Here is a 20976-nt window from a genome sequence, read left to right on the forward strand (position 1 = left end):
CTGTTGGCCATCTGTTAAATGTCTGCTTATGTCTTCTGCCCATTTTTAAATTGGATTATTTGTTTTTTTGGTGTCTTTAGAAGTTATTTTTAAAAAGGTTGGCTCTTCAGAGTTATCAGACACTAGGATCTATGTTAACTTATTAAAACGACCGAAGCTCTGAGTCTCAAGACTTCCATTTCAGATATCACAGGTAAAATGAATTTGAATAGTCTTTTGTGTTTGTAGGGACATGTAATCAAGTAAGAATATAAAGACCTAGTACATACAAAGTGACCAATTACTGAGAGAGGAAAGCTGAAGAGACTCCGTTTTTAGAAAGGCTCCTTCTCTGCTGCTTTTCTGCTAGGCCCCACTTACTCATGTTCTATATTTTGCATCTGAGTAAACCAAAGAAGCTATGTTCCCACCCTAAGTGGGAAACAAGAAAGTTAATCATTCTTAGAGTTTTGTCCTAGGCCCCCAAACAACAGATAACATCTAAGAGCTGGATCCCAAACACGTTCCAGGCTATTTAGCTTCAAACAAACCTCAGCCAGTGCTGGCATCAATAACCCCTACCTTCGATGATTTATAAAATACACCTATTATTCACCTGTTACTTGCCTTTGACTGGACTCTACCCCAGATTCCTCAACCCCTTTCCAATATAATTGCCTAGCCCCAAACGATGAGACTCATTCTCCTTTCCTTTCTGAATCTCCCAGATATTCTGTCTGCTACTCTGCCTGTCACTTACGCTATTCAACAAACTCTGTTTTCACTTCCTGGCTTGCACTTGATTTCTATCAGGTGCGAAGTCAAGGACCATCCTGGATGGTCCTGTGGGACCCCTCTCTGTGTCCAAGAACCCAGCCTATCTGCATTATTACCAAGAAACATTAATGCCAATCAGATTCTATGCTAACAGAATATTTATATTATCTTAAATATAAAAAAAATAATAGTTAAGAATAATTTTTCAGAAATATTTACTCATGTCTTTATGTAATAATACTAATAAGGAATAAGTATCACAATCTGTCGGCCCCTGTACCTTAAACATACTTTAAGCTCTGGAGTGGAAAGTTTGAAATCAACCGAGCACGCAAGTGTTAAACCTGTAGATATACTCTTGGTGGTGGGTTAGTCATTATTTTTTTTAACCACTATTTTATTAAACCTTAACTAAATAAATGTAAAAAATTTAAATAAGAAAATTCCTATGGACAGAAAAGTTATGTATAAGTTAACACAGCACAACAAATGAGAGGTAGAAACAAGATTAGAATCCTGGATATCTTTTGGAAGACCATGTACTTAGAATTGACTGTGTGCTACTCTGATGCTTACCTACTGAAACCAACTACAACAAAGTGTAAGTGCCTCAGATGGAATGCCCATGTAATAATTAATTACATTACACAGGATAGATTTCCAAGATACCTTGTATATAATAGGTAGTGAATAATTTTTTGTTGAGTAATGAAACACTTTCAGTGTATCTCAAAGTTTAACTGGAAAAAAAAAGAACTATTTAGCTACTGGGGTGTGTGGAGGAGAGAATACAAGTATTCAGTTAAGTATGTTTTTTGTAAAATAATTAAAGAAAATGAAGTAATTGGCTTTGGAGAGCTGGAAAAAGAATTTAATTGTTTTCAAATCCATCAGACTGCTGATAAGTGATCAATCTCTAGTTGGCACGAAGTATAATATATGAAAAGCAGTATAAATAAAGTAAGAAAAATTGGGATTTAACTAAGTTTACAGAACAAGTAAATTGCTTTAAAAAAAAAAAAGGTTTTGGGTGCCTGGGTGGCTCAGTTGGTTAAGCGACTGCCTTCGGCTTAGGTCATGATCCTGCAGTCCCTAGATTGAGTCTCGCATCGGGCTCCCTGCTCGGCAGGGAGTCTGCTTCTCCCTCTGACCCTACCCCCATCTCATGTGCTTTCTCTCTCTCTCATTCTCTCTCTCTCTCAAATAAATACAATCTTTAAAAAAAAGGTTTTATTTATTTGACAGAGAGACAGAGCACAAGCAGGTGGAGTGGCAGACAGAGGGAGAGGGAGAAACAGACTCCCTGCTGAGTAGAGAGCTGGACGTTGGGCTCGATCCCTGGACCGTGGGATCATGACCTGAGCTGAAGGCAGAAGCTTAACTGACTGAGCCACACAGGCACCCTGTAAATTTCTTTTTCTTTCTTTCCTTTTTTTAGAGAGGGGGAGAGAGAGAAAGTGGGGACAAGGGGGGGCAGAGGGTGAGGGAGAGAGAGAATCCCAAGCCCAGCACGGAGGCCAACATGGGGCTTGACCCCACAACCCCAAGGTCATGACCCAAGATGAAATCAAGAGACAGATGCTTAACCGACTGAGGCACCCAGGCACCCCAGAAGAGGTACATTTTTGATTCAAGGGTAGTGATGTCACAAGGCAGAGTAGCAGAACCCACCCTCTGGCCCCCTAGCAAAGATCAACCATTAGATAGCTACCTATAAACAAAAAGAGCTCTGAGAGAGCTTTGGAGTACACTTAAGAAACTTCAGCAATACGGTGGCATAAAAAGCCAGAGAGTAACTGCACAGAAAGGACGGATGAACGGTTTCAATTTTCCTGTACCATCCCACACATTGGGCTGGCATTGCTCAGTGCCAAGAAGAATCTCTCTAGATAGAAAGAGTTCCCCTCACCAGGAAAGTGAGAGTGAGGTAACCAGTTTCCCCAGCCCTCTGGGGCACTAACATGAAGGATCAAGGATCTGCTTTGGTTCTGCCCCAACCAGAGGATGGCAAAGCTGACACAAAGAGACTGGTAGGAATAAGGAAGAAAAGCAGAGGCTACCAACAGGAGCTATACAGCAGGAGCAACTACCATCCCACTGACTGCTCAGCAAACATCAGTAGCTTTCACTACTGAAGAAACCAACAACCAGTGTGGCTGCAGCATACCTCTGCAAATTTCACTAGTTTCCGACCCACAGGTATTTATATTTGTTGACACCAGCCATCTGAGTCTCCCCACCCGCCTTCCACCAGAAGCCAGCCAAAGACTCTCTGGCTTCAAGAGTGCAACAACCAACTTAGATTCCTGCAGCTGACACCAACATGCAGGTGCTCAGGGCTAGCTCCTCCAGCTGCGTACTTATATGCTGTTGGCTAAACACCTGTCACCAGCCTAAACTGCTGTGGGCACACGATGGCAAGATCCTGCAGCCACATTAGGCCACACCCATAGCGAAGGCCCCTACAGCTGCATGTGGGCCCATATCAAGCCCTATCTTATGTCACTGGCCTGTATCACTAGGGTCACCTGCAGCTAGCCACTCCATCTATACACCTGAATACCCTCTGACCCAATCCCCATCATTAACCCCCACACTGTTATGTGTCTAGGGCAAGATACAGCTAACACAGTAATGTAAATAGCCAGGAACCCCACAGCTGCCAGTGCACATGCCGTTGGCTGGCCCTTGTTGCCTGCCCTGGTACCCACCACTACATGTGTGTTAGCCACTGGACCCTGCCACAACATAGGCACCTGCAACTGAGTGTGTGCATATGACAGTCTCAGGCCTCCACCGCTGCTTACTCTGGTCTCTAGTTGGTGGACCAGCAGGAGATGCTGAGAACCCCAACAGCCCTTGCAGCTTATGTGAATGCCTGGCAGCACTCACCAAAGACCACACAACTGTCAATAATGTACAGGCCAAGGCCTGATCCAGTGAGTTGTCATCCACCCCCCTAGACCTGAAGCAACTACATGCCCTGCACTTGGCACCCTGTACCATAGCACACTCTAACATGACCCTATCTGCAGGTGAAGGTCTATACTTGTCAAAGTTCAGTGTATAAAGTCTGGGAGGGAAAACCACTTCTTCAAATTTATAGACACCTATGCAAAGCTATGAAGATTATGAAGAATCAGGGAAATATGACTCTACCAAAGGCATACAGTAAACCTCCAGTAACATGCACAAAGAAATGGAGATACAGGATTTTTCCTACTAAGAATTCAAACTTGCTCTAAACATTCAACATAATATTGAAGTCCTATCTAGAAGAATTAGGCAACAAAAACAGGTAAAAGGCAACCAAATTGGAAACGAAGAAGCAAATACAATCCCTATTTGCAGATGACTCTGATATTACACACAGAAAATCTAAAGACTCCACCAAAAAACTCTTAAGAGTAAATGAATTTAGTAAAGCTTCAGCATACAAAATCAATATACAGAAAATTGTTACATTTCTATACACTGAAAAGATCAGAAAGAGAAATTCAGAAAATCCCATTTGCAACAAATTGAAAAGAATAAAATACCTAGAAATAAATTTAACCAAGAAGGGGAAAGACCTGTACACTGAAAACTGACACTGATGGATGAAACTGAAGAGGACACAGATAAAAAGATATTCTGTGCTCGTGAATTGGAAAAATTAACGTTTTTTAAATGTCCATACAACCCAAGGCAATCTATAATTCAATGCAATCCCTACCGAAATTCCAATGGCATTTTTCATAGAAATGGAATAAATAATCCTAAATGTGTATGGAACCACAAAGACCACGAACAGCCAAAGCAATCTTGAGAAAGAAGAACAAAGTTGGAAGCACAATGCTCTCTGATTTCATTTTTTTTTAAAGATTTTATTTATTTATTTGAGAGAGAGAAAGAGAGAGAGAAACAGCATGAGAGGGGAGAAGGTCAGAGGGAGAAGCAGGCTCCCCGCTGAGCCGGGAGCCCGATGTGGGACTTGATCCCGGGACTCTGGGATCATGATCTGAGCCGAAGGCAGTCACCTAACCAACTGAGCCACCCAGGCGCCCAATGCTCTCTGATTTCAAATTACAGTTTAAAGGTATAAAAATGAAAACAGCATGGTACTAGCATAAAAATAGACACACAGAGCAATGGGACAGAATAAAGAGCCCAGAAATAAACTCAGGCATATGCAGTCAGTTAATTTATGACAAGGAAGCCAAGACTATACAGTAGGAAAAGACAGTCTCTTCAATAAATGGGGTTGGGAAACTGGACAGACACATGCAAAAGAGTGAAACTAGATCACTTTTTTACACCATACACAAAAATTAACTCAAAATGGATAAAAGACTTGAATGTAAGACCTGAAACAATGATCTCCTAGAAGGAAACATAGGCAATAAGCTCCTGTACACTGGTCTTGGCAATGATTTTTTGGATCTGACTCTAAAAGCAAAGGCAACAAAAGCAAAAATAGCAAGTGGTACTATATCAAACTAAAATACTTCTGCACAGCAAAAAGAATCAACAAAAGGAAAAGTCAACCTATGGAGTGGGAGAAAATTTTTACAAACCATATATCTGATAAGGGGTTAATACCCAAAATACATAAGGAGCATACAATTCAAAAGCAAAAACACAATCTGATTTAAAAATGGCAGAGAACTTTAATGAACATTTTTCCAAAGAAAATGCACAAATGGCCAACAAGTATATGACAAAGTGCTCAACATCACTAGTCATCAGGGAAATGCATATCAAAACCATAATGAGAGATCATTTCATACCTGTCAGAACGGCTATTCTCAAAAAGACATGGTAAAGAGTGGTGGTGAGGATATAGGGAAAAGGGAACCCTGGTGCACTGTTAATTGGAATATAAATTGGTGCACCACTATGGAAAACAGTATAGAGATTCCTGAAAACATTAAAAATAGAACTACTATATGATCAAGTAATCCCGCTTCTGGGTATGTATCTGAAGTAGATGAAACTGCTATCTCAGAGAGATATCTGCACCAACCATGTTCATTGCAGCATTACTTGCAATAGCTAAGACACAGAAACAACTTAAGTATCCACCAACAAATGAACTGATTAAAGAAAATGTGGTACACACACACAATGGAGTATTATTCAGCAATAAAAATGAAGGAAATCCTTCAGTCTGCAACAAAATGAATGAACCTTGAGAGTATTACAGTACAAAGTCAGAGAGAGACAAATACCATATAATCTCACTTACACGTGGAATCTAAAAACATCAAATTCATAAAAACAGAGTAGAATCATGGTTGCCAGGCCTGGAGAGTGGCAGAAATAGGGAGATGCTGGTCAAGGGTACAAACTTTCAGTTATAAGATGAGTAAGTTCAGAGGATCTATGGGACAGCATGGTAACTGCAGTTAATAATACTGTATCATATACTTGAAAGTTTCTATAAGAAGAGAGCTTTGGGACACCTGGGTGGCTCATTTGGTTAAGTGTCTGTCTTCCGCTCAGGTCTTGATCCCAGGGTCAAGTCCCGCATCAGGTTCCTTGCTCGGCGGGGAGCCTGCTTCTCCTCTGCCTGCTGCTCCCCCTGCTTGTGCTTGTGCTCTCAATAAAATCTTAAAAAAAAGTTAGCTTAAAAAAAATAGAACAGAGCTTTAATGTTCTCACCATAACAACAAAATTGTTAATTATGTGAAGTAAAAGATGAATTAACTAACGTTATCGTAGTAGACATTTCATAATATGTATTATACACCTTAAACTTACACAGTGTTATATGTTAATCATATTTCAATAAAGCTGGAGGGAAAAAATTTTCTAACTCACACAAGAAATCTAGAGATAAGGCGGTATAATATTAGTTTTCTATTGCTGCTGTAACAAATTCCCACAGACTTAGTGGACTGAAACAAATCAAGTTGTTTTTTTTCTCCCCCCAAAGATGTATTTATTTTAGAGAGTGCGAGCTAGGGGAGGGGCAGAGAGAGAGGGAGAGGGAGAATCCCAGAGCACACTTGTGGCTTAGGGGAGCCTGACAAGGGGCTCCATCCCAGGACTCCGAGATCATGACCTGAGCCGAAACCAAGAACTCAGCCGCTTAACCAACTGAGCTACCCAGGTGCCCCAACAAATCAAGTTTATTATCTTACAGTTAAGCAGGACATAAGTACAATATAGGTCTCATCGTGTTAAAATAAAGGTGTCATTTGGATTGTGTCCCTGTCTCAAGGTCTGGGGGAAGATCTCTTCACTAGTTAGCAAAATTTATTTACTTTCAGATGGAGGACTAACATACCATTTCCTTTCTAGCTGTTAGCTGTAGGCTGCTCCCAGGTTCTAGAAGTTACCCGAATTCCTTGAGTCATAACACCTTTCCTCCATTTTTAAAGCCAGGAAAAACAGGGGGCGCCTGGGTGGCTCAGTCATTAAGCGTCTGACTTCGGCTCAGGTCATGATCCCAGCGTCCTGGAATTGAGCCCTACCTCGGGCTCCCTGCTCTGCGGGAAGCCTGTTCCTCCCTCTCCCACTCCCTCTGCTTGTGTTCCCTCTCTCACTGTGTCTCTCTCTGTCAAATAAATAAATAAAATCTTTAAAAAAATAAATAAATAAAAAAAGCCAGGAAAAGCAGGCTGAATCACTCTTGAAATTTTTCTTCTGTCTCCTCTCTCTGACCCTCTTACATTTCTAAGAGCTCATATCGTGAGTTCACTCACTCATATTGGGCCCACTCAGGTAACCCAAGATAATCACCACCTGCAGGTTTGTGATGTCAACCAGATCTGAAGAGTCCTTTTTGTTATGTAAAGTAACATATTCACAGATTCTAAGAATCAGGATGTGGGCATCTTTTGGGGGTGCACTATGCTGCCTACTGCAGGCAGATTCTGAATTTATTCAGTTCCCCAACAGTATTAAGAATTTAAGTTTCTTTGCCTTGATTCCCCACACTGCTTTCCACAGCTTTTATCTTTGTCTGGCTCCTCTAAGTCTTAAGACGGCTGCCAAGCAGCAGCTAGATCTATAAGCTTCCTTGCTTGCAGTCCTTAATAGAGACCCTTGACTTCATCTCAGGATTTCCAGGAAAATCTCATGCCGTGTTCTAAGGAGCCATACAGACTAGGCTCGTACATTAGCAAACCAATAAAAGAGAATAGGACAAAGAATAGTTTAAATTATGTAAGATGACTTAGAATTGTTAGAGAGACTATAGTCTACTAACTTGATTATCCTATACATCCTTCTTCCAACCTATATACTTTAAAAAGCACTCATGCTCACACAAAACACTTTCGATCCACCTTGCAAAAAGGGAACCGCCCAAAGTGTCATCCAGTTACTGCATCTAACTTCAGATCCATGTTGGGAGTAATATGCCTTCATTTCTAACAGGTCTGGATATAGACCTATATAGTTAAACATCCATTTAGGCAATATATAGCTACAAGACTAAGTTATCTACACCCAAAAATACATTGGTAAAGTGAAAAAATAGGATAACTACTATTAAATTCAGAAAAGTGAAAAATGACACAATAATGGTGTTAGCTGGCCCTGAACAACAGTACATCCTTTTGAAAAGCAGCAGCTAGGATTCTCTATCCTCAAAATTCCGAAGGCTAGTAACCATAGCAAGATCATGTTTAGACAATGGTTGCAATTAGGACTTTCAGTCTCCTGGCAACAAGCCTCTGAAACCTTTGCATCCTCCAAGGCTCTGAATTTGAAATGGCCTTTAGCTACTGCATTCCAATTTGAAACTATCCATTTCTTCCCCCAAATTGCATTTAAAATATATCTTTATTGTATAAACCTGAGTACTTTCCATTTACCTGGTAGAAAATACTTAAAAGGAGGTATTGGGAAAGTTGAAGGCAACAGACTTGTGCTTTGCAGCATACTTATTTCCTGTTAAATCTTCTTAAACCCAAATTCAAACTAACTTCTGAAAAGATGAATTCTTTACCTCAAGCTAATCTTATGAAGCTGATCTGTGATACCAGATCATAAGAATAAAGGATCTTTCTTACGAAGTCTTAATTTTAAAGGCCTTTTGCATCTAAGACATGGCCGAGGCACTTTAACATTCTGAATTTTCTGTATAATTTCCCCCAAAACCAAAACCTCATGAAACAAATGGCTGTGCCCAAGGTATAAAGGATTATCACCAACTTCTCAAGTTGGCACCCTTACTGCCCAATCTCCAAGTTAAATCCATAGTGTAGAATCTATTTGCCAGTACCCCTTTGCAGTACGAAATTCACCATCAGCTGGAATATGGTTGACTTCAAGTATAAAAACTTGCTCAGTTTGGCTTAAAAATAAGCTGACTTCTTATAACAAGAAATGCAGAAGTCAGGCAGTATTTATCAGGGTTGACAGATGCCATGGCTCCAGATGTCATCAAGGATCCAGGTTTTTTCCATCTCTTTGTCCTTCTGTCCTCAGCTTTAGGGTCATCCTAACACTAGTCTTTTTATTACCTCACAAGGGTGCTATCAGTAACTTAAACATGCTTCCTTGGTTCACATCCAAATGGCTTCTCTTTCCCAGAGACCCCCAAGACAATCCATCTTGAGTGTGTTACTGACCCAAACTGATTTATTTCTGCCCACCCTTGGAACCAATCATGATAAAGTAAATGAAATTAACCACAGATGGCTCAGACTACATCTGGAGTGAAACATAAACAGATCTCAAGTACTAATTCAACCACAACATTTAGCCGGGTACTGACAATCTTTAAAATGATATCCTTTCATATAAATTTGAAATTTTTATTTTTATTTTTTTTAAAAGATTTTATTTATTTGACAGAGAGAGACAAAGAGAGAGGGAACACAAATAAGGGGAGTGGGAAAAGGAGAAGCAAGCTTCCCGCCAAGTAGAGAGCCCGATGCGGGGCTCAATCCCAGGACCCTGGGATCATGACCTGAGCCAAAGGCAGACACTTAACAACTGAGCCACCCAGGCACCCCAAATTTGAAATTTTTAAAAGTAATTTTAAAACAAAAAGGGTCAAACTGATACAAATAAGCAATGGACTTAAGAATAACTCAGTTTCAGTTTCTCTTTTACCCATTAAGACCAGCTCAAGTTTCTTAACTCTTCAAAGCATCTCTCAAAACTCTTAAGATCAGTCCCTCATATGTGTACCTATATCTTTATTATAACATTATATATTTACTTCTAAACTAGAATGTGAACTCTTTTAGACAGGAAAAAACATTCATTGTTCTTTGAAGGTTATCAAATATAGTGTCTGACATAGTAGGTACTCAAATGTTTAATGAATGATTGAATACACAGATGTTTAGATTTTTTTTTTAAAGATTTTATTTATTTATTTAACACAGAGATAACAGTGAGAGAGGGAACACAAACAGGGGGAGTGGGAGAGGGAGAAGCAGGCTTCCTGCTGAGCAGGGAGCCTGATGCAGGGCTCATTCCAGAACCCTGGGATCATGACCTGAGCCAAAGGCAGACGCTTAACGACTGAGCCACCCAGGCACCCTGATGTTTAGATTTTTAATGCTTTTGCTGATTTCAGACTTAAGAAGTGGTAGATGGAATGTAGATAAGGAGTAGAAATTGGTATCCTTTTGGAAATACTTGTTTTTGCTGAGCCCATAGATATAACAACTCCTCTAAAGGGAGTGACAGAAAGAAAAGCCAAGGGGCACCTGGGTGACTTAGTCAGTTGAGCGTCCAACTCTTGGTTTCAGCTCAGGTCATGATCTCAGGGTTGTGAGGTAGAGTCCCGCATCAGGCTCAGTGGGGAGTCTGCTTGAGATTCTCTTCCTCTCCCTCTGCCCCTCCCCCTACTCTCTCTAAAAAATAAAATCTTGAAAAAAGAAAGCAGAAGAAAGAAAGAAAAGCCAGAGACAGTCAATGTTACTAATACATTTTCTTTTCATTCTATTATTTTCTTCTAACCATTTTTTTTTAAGGATTTTATTTATTTATTTGACAGAGACACAGTGAGAGAGGGAACACAAGCAGGGGCAGAGGGAGAGGGAGAAGCAGGCTTTCAGCTGAGTAGGGAGCCCGATGCGGGGCTTGATCCCAGGACCCTGGGATCATGACCTGAGCCGAAGGCAGACGCTTAATGACTGAGCCACCCAGGTGCCCCTAACCATTTTTTTAATTTTTTTTATTTTCTTTTCCACCTGTGTCTTAAGGCTAATTAAGGGCACTTTATAGCATCACTGGTTTTTAAAAAATGAAATAAAAATTTAACAATTAAGTGCCCACTGTGTTGCCAGCTTCATACTATGGACATAAAAACAAAGAAGATAAAACTCACAATGCAGGAGAATCAGACGAAACCAATATATGGTAGTAAGACCTATAAAATGAGTATAAAGTACTATGGGAAACAAATGAGTTTGTCTAATTGGCAAATAACTAAGAAATTAATAAATCCTACACCTGTTGGTTATTTGCAATGTTCTAACATGTCATGTATTGTTGGGTAGTTGTTCTAATTTCTCTAAAATCAATAGGTTGTAAATTAAGTGTTGGGCAGGGGAACAATACAAAAAAGGACAAAATTTTAAAATGCCTAAAAGAACTAAAACCAAAGAACAATACCAGGAATTAATTTTTGACCAAACTCTTATTTCAATCTGGAAGTTGCGGGATATAGCCAGTCCACTGCACTTTTGCTCAAAACTGTTGTTTTCTAGATGACAGAATATGCTATCAACTAAATCTGTCATTCCTACCAATTCTCTCAAAGTGACATCAGGGGTAAGTATGTTTAAGTCAAGAGGAATGAATTCTAAAGCAAAAAAAGAAACAAAAAACATTCCAAAATGAGTTCTAAGTGTGGGTCCTTGATCAAGCTACAGTTAGGTTTTAAGTTAATTGTCAATTAGTGAGGAGGAAAAATCAGAAAATGAAAAAGGTAAACTGTGTTCACCTAAGATCTAGATCTATAAACACAAAATGTTTACAATGAGAACTTTGCATATGCTTTTCTTCTTTCTTATGGAAACAAAATAATGGACTACGCCTTCCCAAAAAGTACAAGTAGTACTCAAAAAAAAAAAAATTAAAATGAAACTAATTTAACACTCTATGTTAACTATATTCAAATAAAAAAAATTTTAAAAGAAAAAATAGGGGGTGCCTGGGTGGCTCAGTCGTTAACCGTCTGCCTTCGGCTCAGGTCCTGGGATCAAGCCCTGCATCGGGCTCCCTGCTCTGAGGGAAGCCTGCTTCTCCCTCTCCCACTCCTCCTGCTTGTGTTCTCTCTCTCACTGTGTCTCTCTCTCTCTCTGTCAAATAAATAAATCTTAAAAAAAAAATAAAAATAAGAGAAAAAAAATAGTGGCTCTAGAATAGCTGGAAATAGCCAGATACAATCTTGCCAAATTGAAACATCAACTAAGTCTCTGAACAACTGAATCAAGGAAAAAAAGTTATTTTCTGGATAACTGCTCTTTTATATATGCAGGATGCATGAGGGATCTGTAAAATGGGTGCTTAATAAACGTGCTGATGTATGCTTCTCAAAAAATTTATCAAGATTAAAAAATTACAAGTGTGCGAAATCTGGCTACATTAACCTGTAAAACTTTATTAATCAAAATCTTACACTTAGCTCTTCACTATTACACAAGGCTATGAGAAGCCAACAAAATAATAAACAATCTCTGTACTTATTTTCTTAGTAATACTTACCAAATCTCAAATGGTAGAAATTACTCATTCATATGACTTCATAGTAAAGACAAAAAAACCCCAAAATCTCAACCTTCTTTAGGTCGTAGTAACTTACCTCTTAGAAGTAAAATTTTTTTCCAGATCCTCATTGTGAACCAATTTTGTATCCCCAAACTGCCATGCTGATTGCAGATCACAGCCTACATCAAGCTGGCACTGGTTAAGAGTATCATGTATGAAACTATACTCTCTAGTATTGGTGCAACAAGGTGACAAGTAGACTAAAGACAAAGAAAAGGGAAATGGTTATTTGACTTTAAAATTCTATCTTTGTACATCTACAGAATAACATTAATAACTATAATATCAAAACCAGAAAAATGACATTGGTAAAATCCACAGATGTTAAGATTTTAACAGTTTTACATGTACTTGTATGTGTATAGTTCTGCACACTTTTGTCATATGTATAGATTCATGGCAACCACTATAATCAAGATACACAAGTGTTCCATCCCACAAAGATCTCCCTTAAGCTGTTTTAAAAATAGAATAGTACTGACAACTGTATTCTCCTTCTCTGCCTCTAAGTCTTGAAAACTACTAATCTATTCTCCATCTCTATACTTTTGCCATTTCAAGAATGTTTTGTAAGTAGAACTTTGTAGTTGTGATCTGTGGACATTGGCTTTTTTCATTCAGGATAATCCCTTTGAGATCCAACTAAGTTGTTATTTCAATAAATGGTTTCTTTTTATTGATGAGTAAGTACTCTATGGTATGGATGTACCATAATTTAATCATTCACTAGTTATAAACCAAGGTGGTTGCCAATTTTTGGCTATACAAATAAAGCTGCTATGAACATTTGTGTATAGGTTTTTGGGTGGATGTACGTTTTCATTTCTCTGGGATAAATGCCCCAAAGTGCAGTTCCTGGGTTATACGGTAGTTGCATGTTTAGTTTTTAAAGAAACTATTAAACTGTTTTTCAAAGAGTGGCTCAGCTTTCTGGTTTCCGCTGGTTGTATGACCGATCTGGTTTCTCTGTATCACTGCTAACATTTGGCATTGTTATTCTTTTAATTTTAGCTGTTTTAACAAATGAGTAGTGATATCTCATTGTGGTTTCCATTTCCGTAACGGCTATGATGTTGAACATCTTTTTTTGTGCTCATTTGCCATCTGTACATCCTCTTTGGTGAAATGTCTGTTCATGTCTTTTCCCTTACTAATTGGATTGTCTCACCTCCCTTTTTTTTGCTTACTAATGAGTTCTGAAAGCACTTTATATGTTCTGGATATGAGTTCATTTCATATACATGATTTACAAATGTTGGTGAGGATGTAGAGAAAAAAGTACCCTTGTGCACTATTGGTGGAAATGGAAGTTCTTCAGAAAATTAAAAATATAAATACCATATGATTCAGTAATTCCACTACTGGGTTATTACCCAAAGAAAATAAAAACACAAATGTGAAAAGATACATGCATCCCTATGTTTACTGCAGCATTATTTATAGTAGCTAAGATATGGAAGCAGCCCAAGTGTTCAACATAGATGTATAAAGAAGATGTGATACACACACACACACATATATACCCATGCATATACATACACACAATGGAGTATTACTCAACCATTAAAAAGTTGAAATCTTGCCATTTGCAACAACATGGATGGACCTAGAGGGTATCATGCTAAATAAGTCCGAGAGAGAAAGACAAATACCGTATGATTCCACCTACATGTGGAAAATGAAAAAACAAATGAATAAACAAAAAGCAGAATCAGACCTATACATAGAAAAATTGATGGTTGCCTGAGGGAAGTGGGGTGGGAGAATGGGCAAAATGGGTAAAGGGGAATGGGAGATACAGGCTTCTAGTTATGGAATGAGTAAGTCAGGAGGAGAAAAGGTACAGAGTAGGGAATATTGTATTGTAATGGTATTTTAATAGTATTGTATGGTAACAGATGGGAGCTACACTAGTGGTGAGCACAGCATACAGAATTGCTGAATCACTATGTTGTACACCTGAAAATAACGTAACATTGTGTGTAAACTATACCCCCCAAAAAACCGCAAACCCCCATTTTCTTCCACTCTAAGTTTTCTTTTCATTTACCTAACAGTCTTTCAGAAAATAAGTTTTTAATTGTGATGAAGCCAATTTACCAATTTTTTAAAAAAGTTTATGTATTTTACTAATCTTTACACCCCACATGGGGCTTGAACTCACAACCCCAAGATCAAGAGTTGCATGCTCTACCAACTGAGCCAGCCAGGGGCCCACCCATGATTTATTTTGAGTTTTTTTTTTTGTGTAGGGGGAAGTTCCTTTTCTTGCTTATGGATGTTGTCCAATTGCTCCAGCAACATCTGATGAAAAGACTACCTTTCCTCGACTGAATATACCTTCGTAAAAATTAATTGAAAGAAAATCAAATGAGCATATTAATGTGGGTCTATTTCTGGAATCTCTATTCTGTTCCACTAATCTATCTCTCTGCCAATGCTACACTATCTTGATTACTGTAGCTACAAAGTAAGCCTTAGTATGGACCAGAGTAATTAAGAGTTTCTTTTTCTATTTCAAAATTGTTTAAAGCTATTCTACTTTTTTTGCCTTTTCATGTAAATTTGAGAATAAATTTGTTTATTTAGAAAAAGACTTGCCAGGATTTTGAGAAAAATTACAATAAATCTAAAGATAAATTTGTGGAAAACTGGTATCTTTATCATGTTGAATTTCCTAAACTATAAGTATACCTCCCTAAATAACAGATTCTCCTTGATTTCTTTCATCAGCATTTGCAGTTTATTTATTTATTGAGAGAGAGTGCTCGTGCTAGCAGGGTGAGGGAGGAGCAGAGGGAGAGGGCGAGAGAGAATCTTAAGCAGGTACTTGATCTCAGGACCCCAAGGTCATGACCTGAGCAGAAATCTAGAGTCCAACGCTTTTTTTAATTTTTTTTATTATTTTTTAAAGATTTTATTTATTTATTCATGAGAGACAGAGGAGGAGAGAGAGAGAGGGAGAGAGAGAAGCAGAGGGAGAAGCAGGCTCCCAAGGAGCAGGGAGCCTGATGCGGGACTCGATCCCAGGACCCTGGGATCATGACCTGAGCCGAAGGCAGACGCTTAACCATCTGAGCCACCCAGGCGCCCCCAACGCTTTTTAAAAAAAAAAAGATTTTATTTTTGAGAGAGAGAGAGTGCACACTTGAGAGACAGCATGAGTGGGGGAGGGTTGTGGGGAGGAGAGGGACAGAGGGAGAGGGTGAAGTATTTCCCTGCTGAGCAGGGAGCCATATGTGGGGTTCCATCTCAGGACCCTGGGATCACGACCTGAGCTGAAGGTGGATGATCAACCGACTGAGCCACCCAGGTACCCCCTCAAGAGTCTGATGTTTAACCAACTGAGCTACCTAGGTGCCCTAGCATTTGCACTTTAAAGCATAAAAACACTGTACATGTTTTGTTAGATTCATACATATATATTTCAAGTTTTGAGCTATTATAAATGGCATCATGTTTAATATTTTGATTTTCATATATTCTTTGCTAATATATAGGAATTCAATTGATTTTTCTATTTTTTCTTTTTTAAGCTGAAACATAGTTGACATACAATGTTATATTAGTTTCAGGTATACAACATAGTGATCCAATAATTATATTCATTACAAAATGCTCACCACAGTTAAGTGTAGTTACCATCCGTCACCATACAAAATTACAATATTACTATCCCCAGGCTGTACTTATCATCCCCATGACTTATTTATTTTATAAATGGAAGTTTGTACCTCCCTCTCCTCTGGCAACTCCTACTTTCTTTTCTGTATTTATGGAGTTTATTTCTGCTTTTTGTTGGTTTGTTCTCTTGTTTTATTAGAATTCATATGTAAATGAAATCATATGGTATTTGTATTTTTGACTTATTTCACATAGTATAATACCCTTTTATGTCCATCCATGTTGTCACAAATGGCAAGATTTTATTCTTTTTTATAGCTGAGTAATATTCTGTGTGTGTGTGTGTGTGTGTGTGTGTATACATACACATACAACATCTTTATCCATCCATCCATCCATGGACACTTAGGTTGCTTCTACGATTTTTCTATTTTGATCTTGCACCCAGTGACCTTGCTGAACTTATTAGAGAATTTTTTTCTTTTTTTGTAGATTCCTTGGGATTTCCTATGTAGACCATCATGTGATCTTCAAATAGAAACAGTTTTATTTCTCCTTTTCCAATCTCTGTTTTTACATTAAATTCATTCTTTCTTGCACTGGCTACAATTTCCAGTACTATGTTGATAAGAATGGTAAAAGAGAATGTTCTTGCCATCTTCTCTTATTGAGAAAGCTTCAGTTGTTCATCATTAAGTGATGTTAGCTACAGGTATTTTTTAATATACTCTTTATGAAGTTGAGGAAATTCCCCTGTTCTTAGTTTGCTGGGTCTCTATCCTGAGTGTTGAATTTAGTTGAATGCTTATTTTGCATTAATTAATATGATCATGTAATTGTTCTTTATCCTTCAAATATAGATTCACTTTCAAATATAAAACCAGGCTTGCATTCCTGAAATAAAACTCCTTTGGAAGTAGTGTAAAATGCATTTTATATACGGTACTGCTGAATTCCATTTATATAAGATTTCCGCATGAATGTTCATGATGGATATTGGTATGTATTGTTCTTTTTTTGTATTACATTTGTCTGGTTTTAATAACAGGGTAATAGTGGCCTCATAAAATTATTTTCTATGTTCTGGAGGAGGTTCTGTAGAATTTGTATTAACTCTTTCTAAATGTTTAGAATTCTCCTGTAAAACCATCTGGGTCTAGAGATTTCTTTCCAACCATATTTTCAATTATGAATTCAATTTCTGTAATGATTATAAAAAAGGGTATTTGAATAATCTATTTAGTATTGTGTTTTGTTACTTTGTACTTTTTGACAAACTGGTCCATTTTATCAAAGTTGTCAAGTTTATGTAAGCAGATCTGTTCATAGTATTCCCTTTTTAAACTTTCAATGCCATGGGTCAGAAATGATTTCCGTTTCATTCCTGATAGTGGTAATTTGCGGCATTTGTATCTTCTGTCAGTCTTGTTAAAGGTTTGTCAATTTATTGATCTTTTCAATCAACCAGCTTTTTTGTTTCATTGATTTTCCTTCTTCTGCTTGTTTTACGTTTGTTATTTTCTATTTTCTTAAGGTGGAAGCTAAGATTACAGTTATGAAATCCTTCCTATTTTTAAAATTTAATTCCAGTACAGTTTACATACAGTGTTATATTAGTTTCAGGTGTACAATATAGTGATTCAACAATTCTATACATTTAGTGTTCATCATGATAAGTGTACTCTTAATCCCCCTAACCCACCTCCCTCTGGTAATCATAAGCTTGTTCTGTATAGTGAAGAGTCTGGTTTTGGTTTGTCTCTTTTTTTGTTCATTTTCTTAAATTCAACATACGAGTGAAATCATACGGTATTTGTCTTTCTCTGACTTATTTTGCTTAGCATTAGACTTTCTAGATCCATCCATGTTGTTGCAAATGGCAAGATTTCATTCTTTTTTATGTTTGATTAATATTCCATTGTGTGTGCGCATTTGCGTGTATACCACATCTTCTTTATCCATTCATCTATCAGTGGACACTTGGGCTGCTTCCATTATGTGGCCATTGTGAATAAGACTGCAATAAACATAGAGGTGCATAGATCTTTTGAATTAGTGTTTTTGTATTCTTTGGGTAAGTACCCAGTGGTGATATTACTGGATGATATGAAATCCTATTTTTTTTTTTAAGATTTTATTTGACAGAGACACAGCGAGAGAGGGAACACAAGCAGGTGGGAGTGGGAGAGAGAGAAGCAGGCTTCCTGAGGAGCACGGAGCCCGATGCAGGGCTTGATCCCAGGACCCTGGGACCATGACCCGAGCCGAAGGCAGACGCTTAACGACTGAGCCACCCAGGCGCCCGAAATCCCTATTTTCTAATGTAAGGATTTAGTGCTATAAATGTTAGCAATGCTTTAGCTGTGTCCCTCAAATTTGATATGTTACATTTTAATGTTTATTTGATGTATTTTTATTTCCCTTGAAATCTCATGAGTATTTAGAAATGTGTTATTTTCCATATGTTTGTAGACTTACGTATTACTCTATATTAATTTCTACTTTATACATGACCCCAAAACACATTCTGTATGACTCCAATTCTTTTAAATATGTTGAGATGTGTTTTGTGGCCCAATAGATGTCTATCCTGATGGGTGTCAAATCAGGACTTGAAAAGAATGTCTATTCTGCTGTTGGGTGAAGTCACGTACAAAAGTCAATTAGATTCTGTTGCTTGACAGTATTAAGTTCTTCCATATTTTTGCTGATTTTCTGTCTTGACATGGGGCTTAAACTCCTGGGGCTTGAACTCACGACTCTGAGATAAAGACCTGAGCTAAGATCAAGAGTTGGACGCTCAATCAACTGAGGCACTCAGGCACCCTAACTGTTGATTTTCTGTCTTAATAGTTCATCAATTTTTTTTAAAATTTAAATTCAAGTTAGTTAACATATAACTGTAGTATTGGTTTCAGGAGTAGAGTTTGGTGATCATCACTTACTTAAAATACCCGGTGCTCATCCCAACAAATGCCCTCCTTAATGCCCATCCCCCATTTGGCCCATTCCTCCACTGGCTCACCCATCCCTCAACCCCCCGTTTGATCTCTATAGTTAAGAGTCTCTTGTGGTTTGCCTCCCTCTCTTATTTTTCCTTCCCTCCCCTATGTTCATCGGTCTTGTTTCTTAAATTCCACATGTAAGTGAAATCATGTAACATTTGACTTTCTCTGACTTCTTTTGCTTAGCATAATATACTCCATCTAGTTCCATCCACATTGTTGTAAATGGCAGGATTTCATTCTTTTTGATTGCTGAATAATATTCCATTGTGTGTGTGTGTGTGTGTGTGTGTGTGTGTGTGTGTGTGTGTGTGTATCTTCTTTATCCATTCACAGTCAATGGACATTTGGATTCCTTTCCATAATTTGGCTATTGTTGATAATGCTGCTATAAACATTGAAATGCATGTGCCCCTTCGAATCAGCTTCTCTGTATCCTTTGGATAAATACCTAGTAGTGCAAGTGCTGAGTCACAGAATAGTTCTATTTTTAACTTTTTGAGGAACCTCCACACTGTTTTCCAGAGTGGCTATACCACTTTACATTCCCACCAACAGTGTAAGAGGATTTCCCTTTCTCTATATCCTTGCCAACATCTGTTGTTTCCCAAATTATTCATTTTAGCCATTCTGAGAGGTATGAGGTGGTATCTCATTGTGGTTTTGATTTGTATTTCCCTGATGATGAGTGAGGCTGAGCATCTTTTCATGTGTCTGTTAGCCATCTGGATGTCTTCTTTGGAAAAATGTCTATTCATGTCTTCTGCCCATTTCTTAACTGAATTGTTTTTTTGGGTGTTGAGTTTGATAAGTTCATTATAGATTTTGGGTACTAACCCTTTAGCAGAAACGTCATTTGTAAATATCTTCTCCCATTCCAAAGGTTACCTTTTCGTTTTATTGTTTCCTTTGCCCTGCAAAAGCTTTTTATATTGATGACTGCTGAGGCTAGAACTTGCAGTACTATGTTGAACAACAGTAGTGAGAGTGGACATCCCTGTTGTGTTCCTGACCCTAGAGGAAAAGCTCTGATTTTTTTCTCCATTAAGGATGGTATTAGCTGTTGGTTTTTCATATATGGCCTTTATGATGTTGAGATATGTTCCTTCTATCCCAACGTTCTTGAAGATTTTTATCAAGAAAGGATACTGTATTTTGTCAAATGCTTTTTCTGCATCTATTGAGAGGATCATATGGTTCTTATCCTTTCTTTTATTAATTTGGTGTATCAAGTTGATTTGCAGATATTGAACCACCTCTACAGCCCAGGAATAAATCCCACTTGATCGTGATGAATAATCCTTTTAATGTACTGTTGGATTAAATTAGCCAGTATTTTGTGGAGAATTTGTGCATCCATGTTCATCAGGAATATTGGTCTGTAATTCTCTTTTTTATTGGGGTCTTTGGTTTTAGTTCTATCAATTGTTGAGAGAGGTGTGCTAAAGTCTCCAACTATAATTCTGGATTTGTTCATTTCTTCTTTCAGTTCTAACAATTTTGCTTCATGAATACTGAATACACATTAAGGGTTGCTATGTCTTCTTGGTAGACTGAACTTTTCAACATTATGTAATCTCTCTCTTTGTTCCTGGTAATTTTCTTTCCACAGAAGTCTACTTTATTGGATATTAATAAAGCTACTCCCACTTTATTTTTAGTGTTTGCATGGCCTATCTTTCTGCTTATGTTTATTTTCAAAAAATGTGTATCACTGTATCTGAAGTGAATTTATCAACAGTATATACTTGAGTCATGTTTTTTAATATATTGTGCCAACTTCTGTTTTTTTTTTAATTATTTATTTATCTCACAGAGAGAGACATAGTGAGAGAGGAAACACAAGCAGGGGGAGTGGGAGAGGAAG

At 38.0% G+C, this 20976-nt stretch overlaps 1 protein-coding gene across 7 annotated transcripts in view; it reads right to left on the reverse strand.

Annotated features, from left to right (window-relative positions):
• Window positions 1-20976, reverse strand: part of TEX15 (testis expressed 15, meiosis and synapsis associated) — a 90818-nt gene that overhangs the window by 33228 nt on the left and 36614 nt on the right. For all 7 annotated transcript variants that reach the window (XM_073902416.1, XM_073902420.1, XM_073902418.1 and 4 more), the window contains one exon: window positions 12515-12680. In XM_073902416.1, coding sequence (XP_073758517.1) covers window positions 12515-12680 — 166 coding nt within the window. The remainder of the gene's footprint in view (window positions 1-12514; window positions 12681-20976) is intronic.

This window comes from Callorhinus ursinus, unplaced genomic scaffold (genome assembly GCF_003265705.2).
Source record: "Callorhinus ursinus isolate GAN/ISIS: 27379988/994484 unplaced genomic scaffold, GSC_fseal_2.0 scaffold17, whole genome shotgun sequence".
NCBI classification, from domain to species: domain Eukaryota; kingdom Metazoa; phylum Chordata; class Mammalia; order Carnivora; family Otariidae; genus Callorhinus; species Callorhinus ursinus.